We start from the raw sequence: 20,280 nt of genomic DNA on the forward strand, positions 1-20,280 counted from the left end.
TGGGATCTTCTCTCCCCTTCTGTCTCTCTGCCCCTCCCATGCGCGCGCTCTGTCTTTCAAAAATAAATAAATAAACTTAAAAAAAAGAGAAAGATCTTTAAAAGAACTCTTAGTATGTTTTACAAGTTAAAAGATGAGTGTTCCTGTAGTTTTTCTGATTATAGGCTTCTTATTATGATAATTACAGACTCGTACAGGCCTCCCTCGTTTTATTGCGCTTCGTAGATACTGCATCGTTCACCAACCGAAGGCTTGCGGTGGCCTCTGCGTCACAGTTGGGTGATTCTGTAACACGTCCTACTTTGTCCTTAATCTGTTTCTCACGGAGATCTGTGATCCGTGATTACAGCTCACTGAGAGCTCAGATGATGGTTACCAACTTTTAGCAATACAGTGTGTTTTGATTAAGTCAACACACATACACCGTCACCTGTCTGTTTTGATTAAGTCAACGCACATACGCCGTCACCTGTCAGACGTGACGCTGTCGCACGCGGAGAGTGTCGTGTCGGCGTAACTTTTATGCGCCGGGGGGGGGGAAGCCAGGCAAATTCATTTGACTTGCTTTCTCGTGACACCTGCTCTGTCGTGGTCTGGACCGAACCTGCAGTGTTTGTGAGGTGTGCTGGTATATATTTTGCATACTGTTAACGATGATACGTATAGAAGTTACGTAGAGACACGTATAGTAATTATAAGAGGCTTAGTGGTCAAGCTCCGGGTGCCCAAAGCGTCAGTAACTGTGTGTCTCTCCCGCGAAGCGGGGGTCCACGGGCGCCCCATTCGGCCAGCGTGTGAACACTGTAAATTTCTGGGTCTGTTCTAGGGGTCCCTGCTGATGCAACCCTGGGTTTCCTTTCCTCTGTCCTTGTGCTTGGCAGCCTAAGTGGGGAATGAGCCCAAGTCATCCAGCGCCCCCAGCCACAAGGGAGGACGCTGCTCCACATGCCTTTCCTACACAGACGTGGTTTTGCATACCCAGGGCAAACCAGATTTTCTGGCTACCTAAATGGCCTTTTTCTGAGATCCAGCCCCCGCTCCCCCCCAGCCCCAGCCGCCAACACTTCCTTTCTGAGAGTCGAGGGGGGGTGAGCGTCACAACTCAGAGGCTAATGCCCTCTCGCTCGCCCCCGAGATTTTGGACGGTGTAGCTGGAAAACACCTCCAACGTCTGGGACGCGCTTACCCGACGTTCACCGCCTGTTCCGGAACAGACGGAGTCCTGCCAGACCCATCCACCTCCGGCGAGGAAATGGGGTTTTCCGAGATGGCTCACGTGCCATTTCATGCAGCTCAGATACAAGGAGCACAGTTGTATCTTTGATCTCTTAACGCACTTTGAATCCACTCTGTGGATTCCCCCTCGGAGCACAGGGGGCTGCTGGAGGTGGCTGGGTTACTAACCACCAAGGCGGGAGACACTCCAGGCCCTCTGTTGTGGCCGCTACAAGTGCATCGGGGGGCCTGCATTGGCCTCGCGGCCCCGAAGCAAGTCCCCGCAGGCTTAGCTTAACATGCCACCAACGTCCCACGTCCCCGTTCCGGAGGCCCGTCGGTCTGGAAGCTCTGGGGGGACCCGTTTCCTTGCTCACTGGGCTGTCGGCGTGATTCGGGTCCTTAGGGCTGGAGGGCCGAGAGCCTGTGTCCTTGCCGGAGGTCAGCTGGAGGCTGTCGGCAGCTTGGACGGGCCCCCTCATTCCCGAGCTCCTGGCATCCTCCCTCCGTCGTGAAGGCCCCTCGCTGGCCTGCTCTCCTGCCTTCCTCTCCCGTCTCTAAGGGCTCACCTGATTCCCCGGGGCTCACTGGGGTAGCCCTTACCCTAGTCTCTCCCGCGAAGCCCCCTTTTGCCATATCAGGCCATGTTAGTCACAGATTACGAGAATCTTCGCGAGGACATCTCTGCGGCGGGGGGGGGGGGGGGGGGGGCATTATTCTGCCGCCACAGATGGGGCGGGTTCGACGGATGGCTGCCAGGGCTCAGAGTCCGGTTAGAGGGTGGGTGTTGGCCCAGGCAAGAGAGGAGGTGCACAGCCCGCGGGGAGTGCACGGGAGTGGGGTTGGGCTGAGCTCTGGCTTCCTTCCGTTCCTCCCTCTCCTTCGCGCCTTGGTGACACTGCCGCGGAGAAATGCAGGGCCCAGGGAATTATTCATGTGATAGACTACAGGGTTGAGGGACATCTGGCCTTCAGCCGCCAGCACTGAGGGCCCTGAGTGGCAGGTTGAGGCCGAGGAAGGCGCTGGCGGGGATGGGGCCGGGCTGCAGGGAGGTCCGGGGGCGGCTAGAGTTTTCCTTACCATTTTGAGAAGGCAAGGGGAGGCCAGGCGGGTGTCTAAGAACGTAAATGAACTCGCGCACACGCGTGCACACACACAGGCCTACGCGCGCACGGATACGCTTGGGGTTTTGGTGGGAAGGGCAGCTCCCCAACAGCCGTGTTTCTTCGTAGCTGGAGCTCCACATGAAGGACAGGAGAGACGACATCCAGATCAAGTGGTCCTTCGTCAGCACTCCAGAAACGGCCGTTACCGTCCAGCCCAAAGCACCGGCGGAGGTCAGTCCGTAAGTTTTTACGATCCCTCCCCCCATCGGTGTGTGTGAACGTGCTCGCAGGTCGCGAGCGCCCGATCTGGGGAGCAGAGGCTCGGACCAGCGCCTCCCCGGGCAGGCTTCTCCCCTCGTCCCAGAGAACGGGGCGGCCGCGGCAGGGCGTGGGATGAATCCGACGCCGGCCCGACCCAGCTGCTCATCTGGGCATGAACTCTGGCATCTGAGCACCCCATTTCCTCCTCTGTGAAGCGACAAGAAATTGGGGGCGGGGTTAAAAAAAGACTCAAGTACGTGAGCGGAACGAGGTCCGTCCATCCGTACGATGGAGTATTTTTTCAGCCGCAAACAAGGAATGAGGTTCTGACACCTGCTGCCCACATGGAGGAACCTCGAAAAGGCCAAGCAGAGCGAGGCAAGTCGACACGAAAACTCGTGTTTACGATCCCATTTCTAGGAGCTGTCGCAGCGGGCAAACCGTAGACGCGGAAGGCAGAGCAGTGGCCAGCAGGGGCAGTTGGTTGGGGGGGGGAGTGGCCGCGGGGAGCGAGAGATCCGGGTACGGGTGACAGAGCGAGGGTGGTTGCACAGCACTGAGCGTCCCAATGCTCAGAGCAGAGCATCCCAAAGCTACCGGAATGTCTGCTTTAAAATGGTGAATTTTATGTCCTGCGGATTTCACCTCACTTGAAGAAAATCGGTGTTACCGAGGACGTGTTGAAGGGAAGGGACGACATGTTAAGTACAGACCGCGGAGCCTTAACGCCTGGGTTTGGCTCTCGGCTCTGCCGCTCACGCGCCGGGTGACCCTACGCGTGGTAATTCACTTCTCTGTGCATTAGTGTCCTTGTCGCTCGAGTGGGAACAATGATAGTCAAGGTGGTCGTGAAGATTAAATGAGCTAGTACCTAGAAGTGCCTAGGATCGAGCCTGACTTATCCTAAGAGTGACGTGGGTATTTGCTATTTTGATACTTACTAGAGTTTCTAGCAGAGAGTAGATGTTCGCTAATGGGCACGTTGGGACTAAGTTGGCCAGAGCAGGACCTGGCCGGCCGTCGGCAGACCGATCTCTGAGATCCCTCCAACCCTGCAAGTCAGAGGTTTTCCATGGGTCTGTGGTCCCGGGGGAGGTCTTTCCTGCAAACGTCCTGTCCCCTGAGCAGGCGGGGGTAGCTGGAGCCCCGCAGCGAGGGCATTTACCCCAGAGGAGACAAGGGACACCAGACGGCTGGTGTGGCACTCCCTCCGTGTGACTGCCCCACAGTTTACGTATCTATTTAGAGACTGATGGATACTTAGGGAGTTTCCAGTTTGGGGCTTTATGAACAGTGGTGCTGTGTGCATTCTGGAACGCAGGAACACATTTCTGTTCGGTGTGAATTATTACAGCTCTATGGAGCTGACCCCTGGTAACACAAATCATCCAGTTTTGTTCCTCTACAAGCTTGTCTTTCTCCTCGGGCCTTTTCACTTACTTGAATACTTTTTCACTTCAAAAAAAAAAAAAATGTCACGTGAGATAGAAAAAACACATCTGTCGGAAAGGGTTTACGCAGAAATAGCAGCATGTTTCTGTATCCCGTGTCTTTACTTTTGCCGTTTTTAGAAATAAGGGGCCTGATGATCTGTGAGATCGGAGGACCCCGTCTCCCAGACGTCACCTGTCCTAATCTGACCTCCCGGGAGCCCAGGCCGCACCCAGCAGGCTTTGCCTGGGGGATGCGGTGAGGAGAGCAGTCACCTGCCCGTCCGGCTGCACGGCGACGGTTATGAAATGATTGGGTGGCTTGTCTTCTTCGGCAGGAGCGGGCGGCTGAGACGAAAGCAGTGTCTGAAACCCTCAAGGATATCTTGAAGCACCTGGTTGGTTCTGCCTCGCCGTCGGTGGTTCTGAGCACCAAGCCTGTGGATGTGAGGGAAGTTCAGGTAAGTCAGTCCACGGAGGGCGGAGCTTCCCGACCCTTTGGGACCAGGGTCCCCCTCCTGGAGAATCTGCACGCGCTCCCCTTGTCCCTCCGCCCCCCGTGGGAGAGCCAGAGTGAACGGCTGCTTGTTGGTGATCTTGACCGTGTCAGGGACGGGCTTCGAGTTCAGGGCACAGGGTTCCAAAGCCCCGTGGGATGGAAGGAACAGGTGTCTGGGCCTCTCCGCACGGTCCAGCCCTCATTGGCCTTGACCCTCTGCTTTTCTGTGTTGGCTGTCCCCTCAGAGCCTGTGGTCTCGGATCTCATCCTTCCAGGACTATGGGACCTGGGAAACCCAATCAGCTATGAGAACATGCCCTCGAAGCGAGGAGGCTTTATCTAATACCCTCCGTAACTGCATGAGCCAGTTGTGTATTTATATAAATGTACACTTGTTCACATGCACAAAAACTTATTGTAAGGAATGGGCTCACGTGATCACAGAGGCCGACAGTCCCAGGATCTGCAGGGTGAGTCAGCGAGCTGGAGACCCAGGAGAACCCTGGGGGCACTTCCCGTCTGAAGGCCAGCAGACATGAAGAACTAATGTTTCCATTCAAGTCTAAAGGCAGGAAAAAAACTGATATCCCGGCTTAAAGCAGTCAGGCTGGAGGAATCTCCTCTTTTCCAGGGAAGGTCGGCCTTTGTTCTGTTCAGGCCTTCAACTGATTGGACGAGGCCCACCCACATTAGGGAGAGCAACCTTCTTTACTTGGTCTTTTGATTGAAATGTTAACCTCGTGCAAAAATACCCTCATAGCAACACCCAGGACAATGAGCAAATACTTGCGTGTCCCGTGGCCCTGTCAAGTTGACACATAAAATTAACCATCATGCATATATAATTGAAATATGTTACCTCCATCCCAGCCCTGTGATTGCTCTGGCCCCAGTACTCATGGACTGGGAGCCTAAGGACTTTTGTGACTACTTCTTACAGGTCACAATCAGCAGGGTCCTGGTTGACAAACTTTTTTAAAAGTTTGTTTATTTATTTTTGAGAGAGGGAGAGAGCACGAGTGAGGGAGGGACAGAGAGGGGAGACGGAATCCCAAGCAGGCTCCGTGCCATCAGCCCAGAGCCTGACATGGGGCTCGATCTCAGGAACCGTGAGTTGGATGCTTAACCAGCTGAGCCACCCAGGCGCCCCCGCACCTGCTTTATTTGGGCATAAGAGGCTCCCTTGCAAGGGAAGAGGTTTTGGTTGATTGGGACCCTCCCTTCCCACGAGAAGGGAAAAATCGTCGCAGAGCAGACCCCAGGGTCAGGCGCCCCGTGCAGACGGTCCTGAAGACGCCCCCCTCCCCCCGGTGACAGCTGTCGAGGTGTTGGGCGGCCGCCCCTTCTTCCCCGCATGTCACTGTCCTGTGTGCTTCTGTTCACAGAACCTGCAGCACACTGCACCCAGCCCTCAGGAATCCTGCCCTCCCAAACCTCCCAGGGCCCACGAACTCAAGCTGTCGGTGAATAACGTCCGGGCCTCGCTGCTGCACGATCCTGGTGCTTCAGGCAGGTGGCGCAGGGAACCCCGCTGGTTCCAGAAGGGACCGTCCCGCAGGGTGATTTGTGGTTTCGCCGTGGCACCCTCCAGTGGGGTCTGCGGCGTGACCCCTGCCTTTGAGCAGAAAGAGCCCCTGAGAACCATAACAGCAAAGAGGGGCAGTTAAAAAACGGTCCCGGCTTTCATACATGAAGGCTGAGGGCAGAAAGGAACGCGGTCGTGTGTAACCTTGTCCTTCTCTTGAGTCTGGAAGGCACATCCTTTTTTTTTTTTTTTTTGAACTATTGAACGCGTAAACCCATGTCAAGCATCCCTGACTGATAGGCGATAGGCACCTTCTCCTTTTCTAGAAGCCGAGGTGCCACGGGGGCAGTTTAGGGAGCATCAGAAGGGCTTTGGCCCATCGGGGATGCTTCGGTGCTGGGAGGGGCTATTATCGGAGTGAAAAGTATTGCAGACCATTCTTTTTTTTTTTTTTTTTAAGTTTATTTATTTCGAGAGAGAGAGAGAGAGTGCAAGCAGGGAAGGGGCAGAGAGAGGGGACGAGAGAGAGAATCCCAAGCAGGCTCCACACTGTCAGCACAGAGCCCGACGTGGGGCTCGAGCTCACAAACCGTGAGATCGTGACCTGAGCTGAGATCAGGAGTCAAGATGCTTAACTGACTGAGCCACCCAGGCGCCCCAAACAGATTATTCTTTTTAGCTGTTCCTGAACGTTTGCTGAGCCCCCACATGCACAGCAGCCTGGGACAGGACACATCTTTCCACTGTGATCCGAGTTTGCTGAGACCGGGAATGAATTCTTCTTTATTGTCCGAGAACACTAATCTGCAGGGACTTCCTTCCGGTCCCCAAAGCACAGACTGTCCGCATGTAACAAATGAGAGTCTGTGCAAAGCTCGTCCTAAGTGATTGTTCGGGTAAAAGCACTTGGATGTTGCCGTCTGGGGCTGCAGTGTTTAGCCGCCGAGGGGCATCTCTCTCTGGACTCAGTCGGCCAGGGCTGGGGTCCCTGTTCCTCGCCTCTGCCAGCAGGTGCACATCTGGGTCCGTGTCTCCCCTCCACGGTGATTGTGAAGATTCATAAGATAATGTGATAGAACACGTGGCACCGCGGGGTATGTGGTAAAGCGTCTGTGCGTTCCGGTGATGACTGACTACGCCGTGTGTCCACACCTTCATGCCGTGGGACAACTGTTCACTAGTGAAATGTCCCGTGACGGGGATCAGTGATCCCCAAACAGGAGTCCGACTGAGCCGAGTCAGGTGTAAAAAGACACCCCTTGTAGGTAGGGACATGGCTTCCCTGTGGGGTACCCCCCACACTTGGGGGTCGTTCCAGAGGACTTGCCTTCTGCAAGCAGTTAGTCTTGTCCAGAAGTGGGGGCCGCATCTTCTGTAGTGATGTCGCCCCTGGGGAGTGTCCCCCCTCCCCTCCCGCCCAGGGCAGGGAGCAGGGGCACTTGGGGTCTGTCCAAGGTCAATAGATACCAAGTTGGGGATAGAAAACCTTAAACCTCAAATGAGGTGCTTCGAGAGTTTGCTAATGGCAAAGGAAACAAAGAACTGTCCCCCCAGAAGCGGGTAAGCCGAGAGCTCAGGCATTTAATGCCGCCTGTTATATGCAAAATGTGTATACGTGTAATGCGGTTAAAAAATTAAAATGCCCCTTTGTTCGATTACAGGCTACGTGAACCCACAGTGTATAGTTCGGCTGAATGATCCCGTTCAGAAGTTCAGCGCCCTCGCGAAAAACGCTGCGGACCTCACCTGGGAAGAAGAATTCACCTTGTGCGTACAGCCCGGCTATCTTGGGCTGGGGTTTGTACAGCCACACCTGTCCAAGACCGCCCAACCCGGCAGTCGGTTTGCAGCACCGTTCACGCCAAAAACTAAAACTAAAAAATAAATTTCGCTTCAATGCGTAGCCAACATCCGAGGTAGTTTTAGGTTGAACGTGGATTTCTTTCTGAAGGCGGCTCTGGGCGTGGGTTTCCTCCTTGCCCACGTCCTGCTGTGACCAGAGAGCACTGTGGTCGGGCTCCCTTTTCTTTAGAAATACACACGCTTTGGGGTGCCTGGGTGGCTCGGTCGGTTAAGCATCCGACTTCGGCTCAGGTCATGATCTCATGGTCCGTGAGTTCAAGCCCCGTGTCGGGCTCCGTGCTGACAGCCCGGAGCCTGGAGCCTGCTTCAGATTCTGTGCCTCCCTCTCTCTCTGACCCTCCCCCGTTCATGCTCTGTCTCTCTCTGTCTCAAAAATAAATAAACATTAAAAAATTAAAAAAAAGAAATACACACGCCATCTGGAGCAGGATGGAGGAAACTTCAGGCTGATACCAGAGGCTGGCAGGGAGCGGACAAAGGGAAATTCTAAGAAATGGTGTAGGAAACCCAAGCAAGGAATTATCGAGCAGCACCCCCGTGGCACATTAAGAATGATACAGCCAGACCAGCTGGGCTCATACCCACTGTTTTTGTTCGAAAAGTATGGGTAGTACAGCGAGATGAGGAAAGGAGATCATATTCAAGGATTGGAAAGGAAGAGACAACACGAATCATTACCTGGAGGTGATACGGCTACATGTCTAGACTACTTGCGAAAATCAGTTAAAACTATTAGAAATAACAATAGATACAGGCTAGAAAGAATATTAGGAAACCGGTATAAGTCATATTCCAGTCAAGTGGCTAACTCTGCAGAAATCAATTGCTTTCTGATGCTTGCACGATGAACCATTAGGAAAAAGTACTGACCGCAGACGTCCCACGTGTAACATAAAGAGCTTTTATAAATCCTTAATGAAAATAGGAGCGCTCCCTTGGAAAACGGGGGAAAAATGAGCTGGAAATATGAAAGCAAGAACTATAGGTAGCTAGAAACTTTTGAAAAGATGTTCACTCTCACAAGTAGTTCAATACAAGTGTGTAGACAGAAGAGAATTTTTTCACCTTACAGGGTGGTAGAGAGTAGGGGAGTGAGAACAGCCAGTGGAAGCGTGGATTGGAATAGCCATTCTGGAAGTCCTCCAGGCGTATTATAAAAAAGAGGGAGATGGGGCGCCTGGGTGGCTCAGCCGGTTGAGCGTCCGACTTCGGCTCAGGTCATGATCTCGCGGTTCGTGAGTTGAGCCCCGCATCGGGCTCTGTGCTGACAGCTCAGAGCCTGGAGCCTGCTTCGGATTCTGTGTCTCCCTCTCTCTGCCCCTCCCCTGCTCACGCTCTGTCTCTCTCTGTTAAAAATAAATTTAAAAAAAAAAAAGAGAGAGAGGGAGAGAAAATCTCTTAAATGCACATACCTTTTGGCTGGGATCTACAGTTTCCCTAAGGAAATAATCGCACAGTGTTTACAAAGATGTATGGATAAGGATGTTTCTCTTCGCTTGTTTATAATTACGGAACGTTGACCACAACCAACAATTATTAAGGGTTGGTTATTAAGGAACGGACAAAATAAAAGGCCACATAGTGAAGCACTGGGTATCTAGTAAAAATGACGTTCTTCTGTAGTGTCAGACGTGGAAAGATGTCCCGTATCTTAATTGAAAAAAAAAAAGAGAGAGGTCTATCATTTTCTATGTTTTGTTTTTAGATAATTACATAGCTACACTTTTTAATTTTTTTACCGTTTATTTATTTTTGAGACAGAGACACAGCACGAACGGGGGAGGGTCAGAGAGAGAGGGAGACACAGAATCTGAAACAGGCTCCAGGCTCTGAGCTGTCAGTACAGAGTCCGACGCGGGGCTCGAACTCACGGACCGTGAGATCATGATCTGAGCAGAAGTCGGACACTTAACCGACTGAGCCACCCAGGCGCCCCCATAGCTACACTTTTTAAAAACATGTTTATTTGGGGAGGAAGGGAGAGCTCACACGTGCGAGCGGCAGAGGGAGAGGATCCCACGTGGGCTCCGCACTGTCAGCATGGAGCCCGACTCGGGCCTCGATCCCACGAACCATGAGATCATGACCTGAGCCGAAAGCAAGAGTCGGATGCTCAACCTACTGAGCCATCAGGTGCCCATATAGCTACACTTTTTCATTCAGCAACTACTCGCTACATGTCGCTCTTGAAATTTCAACTAATTAAACTTAAAGTTAAGTTCAGCCCCTCCATTTGCCCTGGCCTTACCTTGAGCTCTCGGTGGCCATCTGTGGCCAGTGGCCCCCGTATCAGAGAGCGGCTGTGTACAACGTTTCTGTCATCAGCCAGGAAGTCGCGGAGAATCCTGGGAGACCGGCAACCAAATATTAACGGCAACCGTTTGGGGATAGTCAGGTTGCAGATAATCTTTATACTGATAGTGATTTGTATCTCTTTGTACAGTCAGAAAAAAAACACCGTTTCAAAAAGTTAATGGAGCTTAAGGATTCTTTGTCTTTCCTGCAGCGAGTTGAATGCCAAGTCGAAGGAGCTGTACTTGGAGATTTCAGAGGAAGAACAATCATCAGGAGGTGGGTGTCGAGCAGGTAGATGGAGGCCCTGCTCTCCGGGGGGGTTGGTCCAGCTGCCTTGACGGGGACCCGGAGAAGCTGGGAGGCACGGGCGGGAGACCCCACAGAGCATGCTGGAATTCCGAAGGCAACGTTGGCTTGAAAGTCCATTTCAGTTTTTGACAAGGTCATACATTTTTTTTTTAATGTTTATTTTTTTGAGAGAGAGAGAGAGAGAGAGACAGAGCATGAGTAGGGGAGGGGCAGAGAGAGAGGGAGACACAGAATCGGAAGCAGGCTCCAGGCTCCGAGCTGTCAGCACAGAGCCCGATGTGGGGCTTGAACCCACGAACTATGAGATCATGACCTGAGCCGAAGTCGGACGCTTAACCGACTGAGCCACCTGGGGCCCCCAAGGTCATACATTTTGGAAAAGAATATACTCAGCTGGTTTTTACCTTTCTTTCTCTCTCTCTCTCTCTTTTTTAAAACAAATATCTAAAATTTTTTATTCAGTAATTCTTGGTTTAGAAATGCACTTCTCAATCTTCTTAGCCTTAATTGACCCGTTTTGTTTTGTTTCAACTTGTGGTAAAACGCTTGTGACATGCAAATGACCATCTTAACCATTTCTGAGGGTAACATTCAGTGCTATTAAGTACATCCCCACTGTGTGCAACCCTCACCGCTGTCCGTCTCCAGAACTTCTCCATCTTCCCAAGCCGAGACTCTGTCCCCCTGAGACAACTCCCTGTCCCCTCCTCCCCCCAGCCCTTGGCGCCCTCCCCCGCCACTCTACTCTCTGTCTCTGTGGATTTCAACCGGCTCTTCCTTGTAAAATAAGCCACAGCTGCTTGTACTGGACACATGCTTTAGAGATGAGAGAGCGACAGTTAAAGGTAAAAATCACGACAGTGAGCTCGGACAGTGAGCGCACATGTGCTTGAGTCAGGAGTATCAATATTTATTAGGTTTCTAAAGATGCCCTTAGACTTAGCAAACTTGGAGAGGGGGCCCCTCTCCTGGCTTCTCCTGCCACAAACCCGGGCCGTTTGGATGTCTCCTAAAGTTACCAAGACCCAGGAAAAAGCAATTTAAGCTTCTATGTATGAGCAAGAATTCGGAGCCCATTTCCCGGATTCTGCTATCTTGGGGGGAGGCAGGGAGGCCCTCCCGACCAAGGGCCAAGTGCCAAGGGCAGGCGTGTGGTTTGACCCCAGACCGGGCAGGTGTTCGCCTGCGGAGAAGCCCCTCCGAATCCACCCCTGACGCACGGCTCGTTCGCTCCGCTGGCGGTTCAGTCCTGTACAGCCTCGTGGGGTCTGCGAAATTTCGTGCGAAAACCACAAAACAGAACAAAGAACAACCATATAACCTTTACTCACACCCACACGCTTTTGACATTTTGCCCCGTTGCCTCTGTTACCTGTGCTCGCGCTGGGTGGCGGCTCTCGGTTTTGCACACGCTGTTTCTGCACGCGCACACACATGCACGCGTGGGCCCTTCCTTCACACCCCCTCTCCTTGGCGAGTCCTTCCTGAGAATAAGGATGTTCTCCTGACGTCCGCTGCCCAGCTCTCGGCTTCCTAGATCTGCATCGGTGGGTCTGCATCCCAGCCTTGCAGGTCGGGCCCCCTGGCCCTCAGGGCTGTCACTCTCGACTCCCGCACAGGCTTTTCCACCTGCGGTGGTCTGGAGCGGCGCCTCGGGGACTCGTCCTGGGTGCGGTGGCTTCCGTGGCACCCCGTGGGGGCACGCCCACGGGGTTCCTTACTTGTGTCCTGTTTCTCTAGCTCTGTCGGCGGTGACGACCATTCCCTTAGATTTATTCAAGAAGCAGCCTGCGGGGCCACAGAGCTTTACGCTGACCAGCGGCCCCTCCTTCGGCAGCTCGGTGCTGGGTTCGGTCACCGCAGAGGTATGACGACATTGCCCGCCGTGGCCGCGCTCCGGCTTGAGCCGCTCGAGACCCACTTGAGATAAGGAACGTCTTCACCCGTCAGGCTTCCTCTTGCCTGAAGCAGGACGCTCTCCCGAGAGCCCGTTGCGCGCTGTGCGTTTCCAGACTCGGACGGGCCACGTCCCGCCCACGGTCGCATCGAGTCGCCTGCCACGTGGGTGGCGGTCCACGACGCCGTGTCACGTGGGCCGGCCCCGGAAAGGGCCACTTGGTTGCACTGGGTTCTCCAGCCTCTGTTCCGTCGTTGCATGGCGAGTGGGTGGGTTTGAGCGCGGGTCTTACCGCCTTCTGTCCGTGGTGGGGAACCCCGGGTCAGTCGTCGGACGGTTCGGAGACTAGGTGACGTTCATCGAAGAAGGCAGAGGTTATGGCAGAGGAAGGCAGTCCCCCGCCCCCGTCCAGGCGCCGGGCCGGGTGCCGTATGGAGCGCGTAACCAGCTTTCTCTGCAGTTCTCTTACGTAGAGCCCGGCGAAGCGAAATCCTGGCAGACCGCTCCACCCGCTCCTGCTGCGAAGGTGGGAAAAGACCGCATGGTGATGCCCTGTGGGACCGTGGTCACTACTGTCACTGCCGTGAAAACCAAGCCGCGTGTCGACACGGGGAGGGCGTCCCCGCTGAGCTCTGGTGAGAATGAAGAGTGGGCCCCCGGCCTGGACTCACGCCGTCCCCGGGCGCCGTGGCCCCCTGGCCAGCAGGGCGCCACAGGGAGCGAGGTTAAGACACTCTCGTGGCACAGAAGGAGCGGGAACCGGCAGGGCTCTGCTTAGCTTTTTTTGTCTTTAAGTTTGGCCATTTATTTTTTGAGAGAGAGAGAGAGAGAGAGAGAGCGTGCGCGCATGTGAGCAGGCGAGAGGCAGAGAGAGAGGGGGAGAGAGTCCCAAGCAGGCTCTGTGCTGACAGCTCGGAGCCTGGAGCCCGCTTCGGATTCCGTGTCTCCCCCTCTCTCTGCCCCTCCCCTGCTCGCATTCTGTCTCTCCCTCTCTTTGTCTCAAAAATAAAATAAATAAACATTACAAATAAAAAAAAAGCAGGCTCCATGCCGTCAGCACAGAGCCCGACACGGGGCTTGAACTCACGAACTGTGAGATCACGACCTGAGCCGAAACTGAGAGTCGGATGTTTAACCGACTGAGCCACCCAGGCACCCCGAAAACCATTTTTTCGTAGGCTTGATGTGCCATCATTTTAGATCCAGCTGGATTCTGCACCAGTCCCCTCAGCCTCCGCTGTAGGGACAACTTCTGTATACGTGGGTCACTAACTTTTATTCGGGCTGTACGTCTGTTCGCACAGATGTGTTATCTTCCCAGAATAGGTTGCCTGGCCCCATTCGTGAATACAAAACAGAATGTGAAATTCTGGCTTAATTTCTGAAATTGTACTGAAACCTGGGTTTTCCCTCCCCACCCCCCCCCACCCCCCCAAAAAAGAATGAGATTGTGCAACAATCTGAAGGTTTGCCCTGGCCGTTTCCAACCGCCCAGATGGCGTTGGCACGAGAGATGTGATTTCACTTTCCAGAAACTGTAGGTTCAGACGGCTTTGGGGGCCCTCTTATGACCAGGATGTTCCTTTGGCAGAGTCTCCCCTGAAGACACCTGTCAAGGTGAAGGTCATTGAGAAGGACATCTCTGTCCAAGCCGTCTCCTGTCATGGCGCCCCTGTCAGTAAGACGTTCTCTTCTTCGGACACAGGTAACGGGCGTGCTCACCGCCTTTTCCTTCCTCCTGGCCTCTTCCCTCACGCCTTTCGCATCTGCCCCGAGGTCAGCATTTCCTTTTCAGAGTTTGGGAGGAGCTTTTTCCAGTAAAAGGAGAAAAACTAGGAGAAAGCGGAAAGGGAAGCCAGCCAAAGACCAGGAGTGGCATTTAGTTTTAGCAGATGCTTTAACAAAATAAACGTAAAAACCCAGTTTATAAAACTTTCGAGCATTATTTTTCTGTTGCCCCGTGGGCCAGTGCTGTGAACATCAAAAAATAAGCAGGGCGCAGGGGCGAAAGCCTAAAGGCGGCTTTGTTTTTGTCTCCCGCTGTCCCCGAAAAGCTGTTTGTTAGGAGTGGTTTCCCCCAGACCCCTGCCTGCAAATTTCCCATTTTTATGGTCACTTTCAGGTAATCGGCGTCTTTGGAGAGGTGGGTTTCACCGTCTCCCTAGATCAAAGCGCAATCTAACTCTGGGGATGAGGCTTTGTCCCTTGGCTCGGGTGTGACCTGCCATCAGAGAAGGGGCAGGTGGGCACCTGTCCCCATTCCCTGAGTCCTGTGTCTGATCTTGCCGAGGTCAAGGAGGGGACAGGGAGGAGGGGACAGGGGCAGGGAGCTCTTCGTTTTCCCTCAGCCCCGTCCCTGTTTCCGTGGTTCTCTGCAAACCGCTGGGTTCCCCCAGTGCAGCTTCCTAGACGCACGCAGTGTCCCTGCCGTGCTGGCCGCTCCTGACGCCCCCTTCCCTGCCAGGGGCAGTGTGCTCCAGCGACCGTGGGGACACCTTCCCCTGCACAGGGATCCCTTTTTAAAGGAGCCCGGGCTGACGTTTCCATGGTGGGCTCCCCATCTGGTGCATGGGCCGTGGGGCCGGCCCCGAGGTCAGCTCCCTGTGCCGCAGGTGCCCTAGTGACTTTCTCGGGCGCCCCTGGCACTTTGATGGGACTTCGGAGGACAGCTCAGGACCTCCGGGCTTGGCGTGGGGTGTTGGGCGGGACAGTGAAGCTCTCTGCTGGGGTGGGGTGGGGGGGATCCTCGCCCCACCCCTTCTTGTCACCCTCTCCCTTCTCACTGTGGGTCCGTGGCCAGGCCGCTCTTGGCCTCATTGGCCCTTTGCTTCTTCCTCTGGAATTGTCCTCGGGCCGCAGCCGAAACTGAGGCGGCAGGTGTTCCTGTGAACACGTTCCTGCCCCTTTAATGGCCTCGTTTGACTCTGGCGTCACGGGAGCTACTTCAGTCAGGTTACGCGTTCCGGCTTTGCGTCCGAGACCTGCTGAGCCTCTCGGTTCTGCCGCCTCCCTGGCTCCCTGACGGTCCCCCGTGTCTCCACTGGGGATAAAAAAGGCACCTGGCTCTTGGGGTTTGCGGGATGGCTGTACGAAACAATGTGCACGGAGCCCTTTGTACCGCACCTGCCAGGTGCTAAGCATCCCACAGACGACGGCCGGCGGTGGGGTTGGTAGGAACCACGGGACGGAGCTGCCTTGGCCAACTGGCTCACGTGAATGCTAGGTGCTGAGTCCCTCGGGAGGGAAAAGGGGCAGCCTCATTGCCTTGCGGAGTTCAAATCTTCCACAAGGTTAGAGGTGTTTTTGTTTGTCAGCCTACCTGCTTGACTTGTTTCTCGTCAACCCTGCGGAGGTATGACTGGCGTGTAAGAAAACGCAGGGATCGGGGCGCCTGGGTGGCGCAGTCGGTTAAGCGTCTGACTTCAGCCAGGTCACGATCTCGCGGTCCGTGAGTTCGAGCCCCGCGTCAGGCTCTGGGCTGATGGCTCGGGGCCTGGAGCCTGTTTCCGATTCTGTGTCTCCCTCTCTCTCTGCCCCTCCCCCGTTCATGCTCTGTCTCTCTCTGTCCCAAAAATAAATAAAAAACGTTGAAAAAAAAAAAAAAAGAAAGAAAACGCAGGGATCTGAGTAAACGTGCATCAGTGAGTACGTGGAACCTTCCAGAAGCAGCCGTGGACCGAGGGTGGTCTGTGAGCCAAATGTGGCCCTGGTTCTGCTCATAAATTGCCTCAGAGCCCAGCCTGGCAGAGCTCTGGCTGCTCTCACCCTACAGAGGCAGCGGTGAGTGGCCGGGACCCGGTGACCCGCCGGCCCACAAACCTTAAACCATTTAGGCCCTGGCCCCTTCCGGAAGGTATCTGCCGACCTCTGCCTGGGGACCATTTCCGTCAGCCCTGGCAGTCTCCAGGGGGCGTGTGTGCACATGCTCAGTGCTGCCTTCCCTCCCGCAGAGCTCCTGGTTCTGAATGGCTCGGACCCCGTGGCGGAAGTCGCCATCCGCCAGCTCAGCGAGTCTTCGAAGCTGAGGGTCAAGTCTCCACGGAAGAAAAGCACCATCATCATATCAGGGATCTCCAAGGTGCGGCCATGCGCTGGCGGGGGCGTGGCGGGGGGGGGGGGGGGGGCGCGGATTGCGTCTGTCGGCGGGCTGGCTTCCTCCTTGGGGAAGGTAGCCTGAGCTCTTGACGACGTCCGGAAAGTTCCGTGCAAATGGCAGGTTCTCTTCCTGACCCAGCAAGTGGGTCGTTCACGGTGTCGTGTGGATGCAGCTTGTCCCGTTGATGAGGCAGCTCGAAGGTCTCTGGCCCGGGGGGCCCCTTTGGGACCGAGCCTCTGCCCTCTCGCTGGTCGATGACGGGGAGCGTCCACTTCCCACGTCGCACGCCTCCAATCGATGACGGGGAGCGTCCACTTCCCACGTCGCACGCCTCCAAACCACTGAAGTTTTTTTGCAGCGAGTGTTTATGCCTTTTGCAGCCAGAGAGACGTGCAGATTGTCTAAAACATACCCCAGTCTCCACTCCCTCCCTTCTCCTGCCCTGCTGGGTGCCAGAGGGGCCGGCCCCTCAGGGCAGGGAGCCACGCTACAGCCCCGTACTCGTGTTTGACATCTCAGATGGGCCAGGAATGGGCCACGGAGGGGCGTTTGGGAGACCAGGAAGTCATGGGGGACGAGGAAGACGACGTTCTGAACACGGAAGGGGGTGCTCGGAGGCCATGAGCGTGGCGGGTCTAGAAGTCGTGCCGCAGTGGGACGTGGCAGGTGCCAGAGGTGCGTCACCAGTGTTGTCTCGGTGGCTGGTGCTCACGTACCAGCTGCCACGCCTGCCGGGCAGCCGTGACACGGCCCCCGAGGCCCCAGGCCCCAGGTGGGGGCCTCTCTGGGCTTCCTGAGTGCACTTCCGGCCTCAGCCAGCAGGGGGCGACGGCGTCCCCAGAAGGGCCAAGGCCCAAAGGCTGCGTTCTCCTGAGTCCCGGCCGGCTGTGAGGGACCCACGGGGTCTCCTGACCATGTCTTCTATGCTTTCTGTGGCTCTTTAGGAGCCCAAGGGTCTGCACGTTCAACATATCCAACCCCCTGCAGTTACGATTTCTTTGCGGACGCTCAGGTTGTCCCATCTTGAGCCAGTGGGCACGCTGCAAGCCGGCAGAGTGTGGGCATCAGACAGCGGCCCGCCCCAGGCCCCTCGCGACCACCTTCCCGCCCTGCAGCCACCCAGCCCCGCGGCTGAGAGGAGCACCCCGGATTCTCAGGCTACGACATGTATGCTGAGCAATTTCTGCCGGCAGAAAACAAAGTCCTGTAGGATAAGTGTGAAAAGACGTAATCTGTAGCCCACGTGCCGTGACCCCCCCCCCCCCTCCAGCGTGCTGTCCGCCTCCTAGAAGGAAGTGCTCTCCCTCCCGCAGGCTGGAGAAGGGTGTCTGCTTCCTCGATGCCCCTCCACGTGTGAAGGGCCCCTGGCACCAGGGGCCCCGACCCTCTGTTGTGAGCAGAGACCCATAGTCACCGCACTTCAGTCCCTTGGAAACCCAGTTGCCGCCCCCTTGGAAGACAAGCCGTGGGCGACTTCTGACTCTTTGGAATCACCCCCAGCATGTTTGGACAGAGGTTTCCGGGCTTTTCCGTGCCGGCCCTCCTTCCGTGTGTCCTTGCCGTCGTCCCTCATGCTGGCTTTTTTCTCTTGTCCCGGGACAGACCTCGCTATCTCAGGACAATGCCGCCGCCCTCATGCTGGACTACGCGGCCTCCGTGGACGGCAACCCCCAGGAGGACCCCCCGTCCCTTCCGGGGGCGGCTGCCGTCTCTGCCCCGCAGGAGGAAGAGGCGCCGGCCCCGGCCCCGCCGGCCCCGGAGCCCCAGGAGCGCGAGCTAGGCTCCTGGGACTTGGACCAGGAGTCACAGGCCCCGGCATGGGACAGCCAGGCCCCGCTGGACCCCGATGGGGACGAGCTGTCGGAGAGCTCCCTGAGTGTCTCAGAGCCGGATGCTGCCAAGAAGCATAAAGGTACCTGCGCCCACCCCCCTCTTGTCCCCCCGCCGCCCGCCCCACCCGACGGCTGATCTCTCCTGCCAGTTTCTGAGCTGACTTTCGGTTCCCATCACCCGCTTCCCTTCCCCTGCGCAAACCCACCCCCTCCTCAGCACCCCACCCCAGCGAGCACCCCTGTGCAGGAGGTTGGGGCCCGATTAAGCCTCTGGGCAGGGGCCACATTGAGAATCCTTCCATCTCTCCGCATTGGGGGGCTGGGGGGAACAGCTTGTGGTCATGCCTAGAGGCCCCTTCCTCTCTCTCTGCCCCCCACCCCCACCCAGTAGAACTATCTAGGGCATTTAGAGGGGGTCATATCCCACAGTGGGGCCAGAGAGACGCCACACGTAGCCGCCAGAGACCCGGCTTCCCTCGGCTGTGCAGATGCGCACCTGTTCATTGTGTCTCAATCTCCTCCCTTCGCTAAAACCAGGGCAGACCCCACCACTCGGACCTGCTAGGGCCCAGGGCGAGAGGAATACCCCAGAAACTGGGGTCAGTTTTAAGCTGACGACCATCAACTTAACGTGTGTGCAGGGCCGAGGAATCACATCATTAGGATAATCCGTTGTTTTCCATTAGCCCTAAATCGGGGCTTTAACTTGTACATTTCTTCAGTGCGCTCAGTTGTACTTAGCGCTTCGGCACGATGGTGATGTAAAGGTTCCTTCTGAGCGAACGCGGTCCGGGGGCTTGAGGTCTGTTCTCCACGGGAGGCGTCACGCCTCCTGCGCTCAGCTTCTCCTCGGCGCACGAGGGTGGGTCCACCCCCCGGGCAGTGGTAAGGGGCCCCCGGTGCAGAGACAGGATGGGAGCAGGTGCCCGATCCGAGCTGGGAGTCGTGGGTGCACCTCAGCGCCAAGTCCTGCCCCGCTGAGAACGCAGACGTCCTAGTCACTCCTGAGGTCGGGGACCCCGGTGAGCTGCTCCGTGGCTGTCTCCCACTGCCCCTGCCCCCCCACCCCGTTCTTGCTGCCGGGACCAGTGGTTCTCAGACCCGGCGGTTGTGCCCCCCACTCAGGGGACACCGGCAAGCGTCCCGAGACAGCTGGGAGTGGGGTGCTACAGGCAGCAGGCGGGGTGCAGCTCGGAGCCCCGTGGGGTGCAGGATGGGCCGCCTCGTGGCGGTGCGTGGCCCTGTGTCCTTGCTGTCGGGGCTGAGAACCCGGCTGGAGGCCTCTGCGTTCATCCCTACCCACTCCCTCCCGTCTGCTTCTCGTGCGTCCCCACGAGGCCCCTGGTTGCCGAAGCAGGGTGGGCACACGTGGGGAGTGGCTGGAAGCCAGGAGAAGGAAAGAGGGAAGGAGGACAGGACTTCTAAGCCACGGGATGAAGATCGGACCCCGGGCCGCTAAGTGCCCCTGCGCTGAGCCTGGGTGACCTGTGCGTTGCCCTCTGGCGGCTCCCTTGCTCCCGTTCAGAAGGCGCAGCCCAGGTTACGGGCTGTCGGTCTGCCAGGCGCATACACACCCCTCTGGCCTGCCCTTGGGGCCAGCATGGCCCGAGGGAGCCCCCCTGGACCGGAGGAAGGCCGCGAGTGCTGGGTGGGGTAGCAAAGGGGGTGCAGGGTGGGGCGCCCTTTCCTCTCCCTTCCTTCTCCCGGTGGCCAGCAGTCTGCTGCCTGTTCTCACGGAGCCCCAACCTCCCAGCCTGCCCTCCTGCCCTCCTGCGTCAACCCCGGCCGCCGCGCCTCGCCGACCCCAAGTCCATTCAGAGACCACCCTGCCCTCACCCGTCGCTTCCTCCTTCCTCTGCTTTTCCCTCCAGAAGGTTCTTTCCCATGGGATCCCTTCCGTGGCCGCCCTTCTCCTTGCCCGCCACTGGCCAGGTTGGTGGCACCCCTCAAGA

At 56.3% G+C, this 20,280-nt stretch overlaps 1 protein-coding gene across 2 annotated transcripts in view; it reads left to right on the forward strand.

Annotated features, from left to right (window-relative positions):
* Positions 1 to 20,280, forward strand: part of C2CD2 (C2 calcium dependent domain containing 2) — a 49,239-nt gene that overhangs the window by 22,457 nt on the left and 6,502 nt on the right. For both annotated transcript variants that reach the window (XM_078452749.2, XM_078452750.2), the window contains 10 exons: positions 2,448 to 2,552; positions 4,351 to 4,473; positions 5,897 to 6,020; positions 7,698 to 7,803; positions 10,406 to 10,470; positions 12,244 to 12,368; positions 12,861 to 13,035; positions 13,992 to 14,105; positions 16,351 to 16,478; positions 18,099 to 18,408. In XM_078452749.2, coding sequence (XP_078308875.2) covers positions 2,448 to 2,552; positions 4,351 to 4,473; positions 5,897 to 6,020; positions 7,698 to 7,803; positions 10,406 to 10,470; positions 12,244 to 12,368; positions 12,861 to 13,035; positions 13,992 to 14,105; positions 16,351 to 16,478; positions 18,099 to 18,408 — 1,375 coding nt within the window. The remainder of the gene's footprint in view (positions 1 to 2,447; positions 2,553 to 4,350; positions 4,474 to 5,896; positions 6,021 to 7,697; positions 7,804 to 10,405; positions 10,471 to 12,243; positions 12,369 to 12,860; positions 13,036 to 13,991; positions 14,106 to 16,350; positions 16,479 to 18,098; positions 18,409 to 20,280) is intronic.

The sequence above is a fragment of the Panthera onca genome, chromosome C2 (assembly GCF_046562875.1).
Source record: "Panthera onca isolate mPanOnc1 chromosome C2, mPanOnc1 haplotype 2, whole genome shotgun sequence".
Lineage (NCBI taxonomy): Eukaryota > Metazoa > Chordata > Mammalia > Carnivora > Felidae > Panthera > Panthera onca.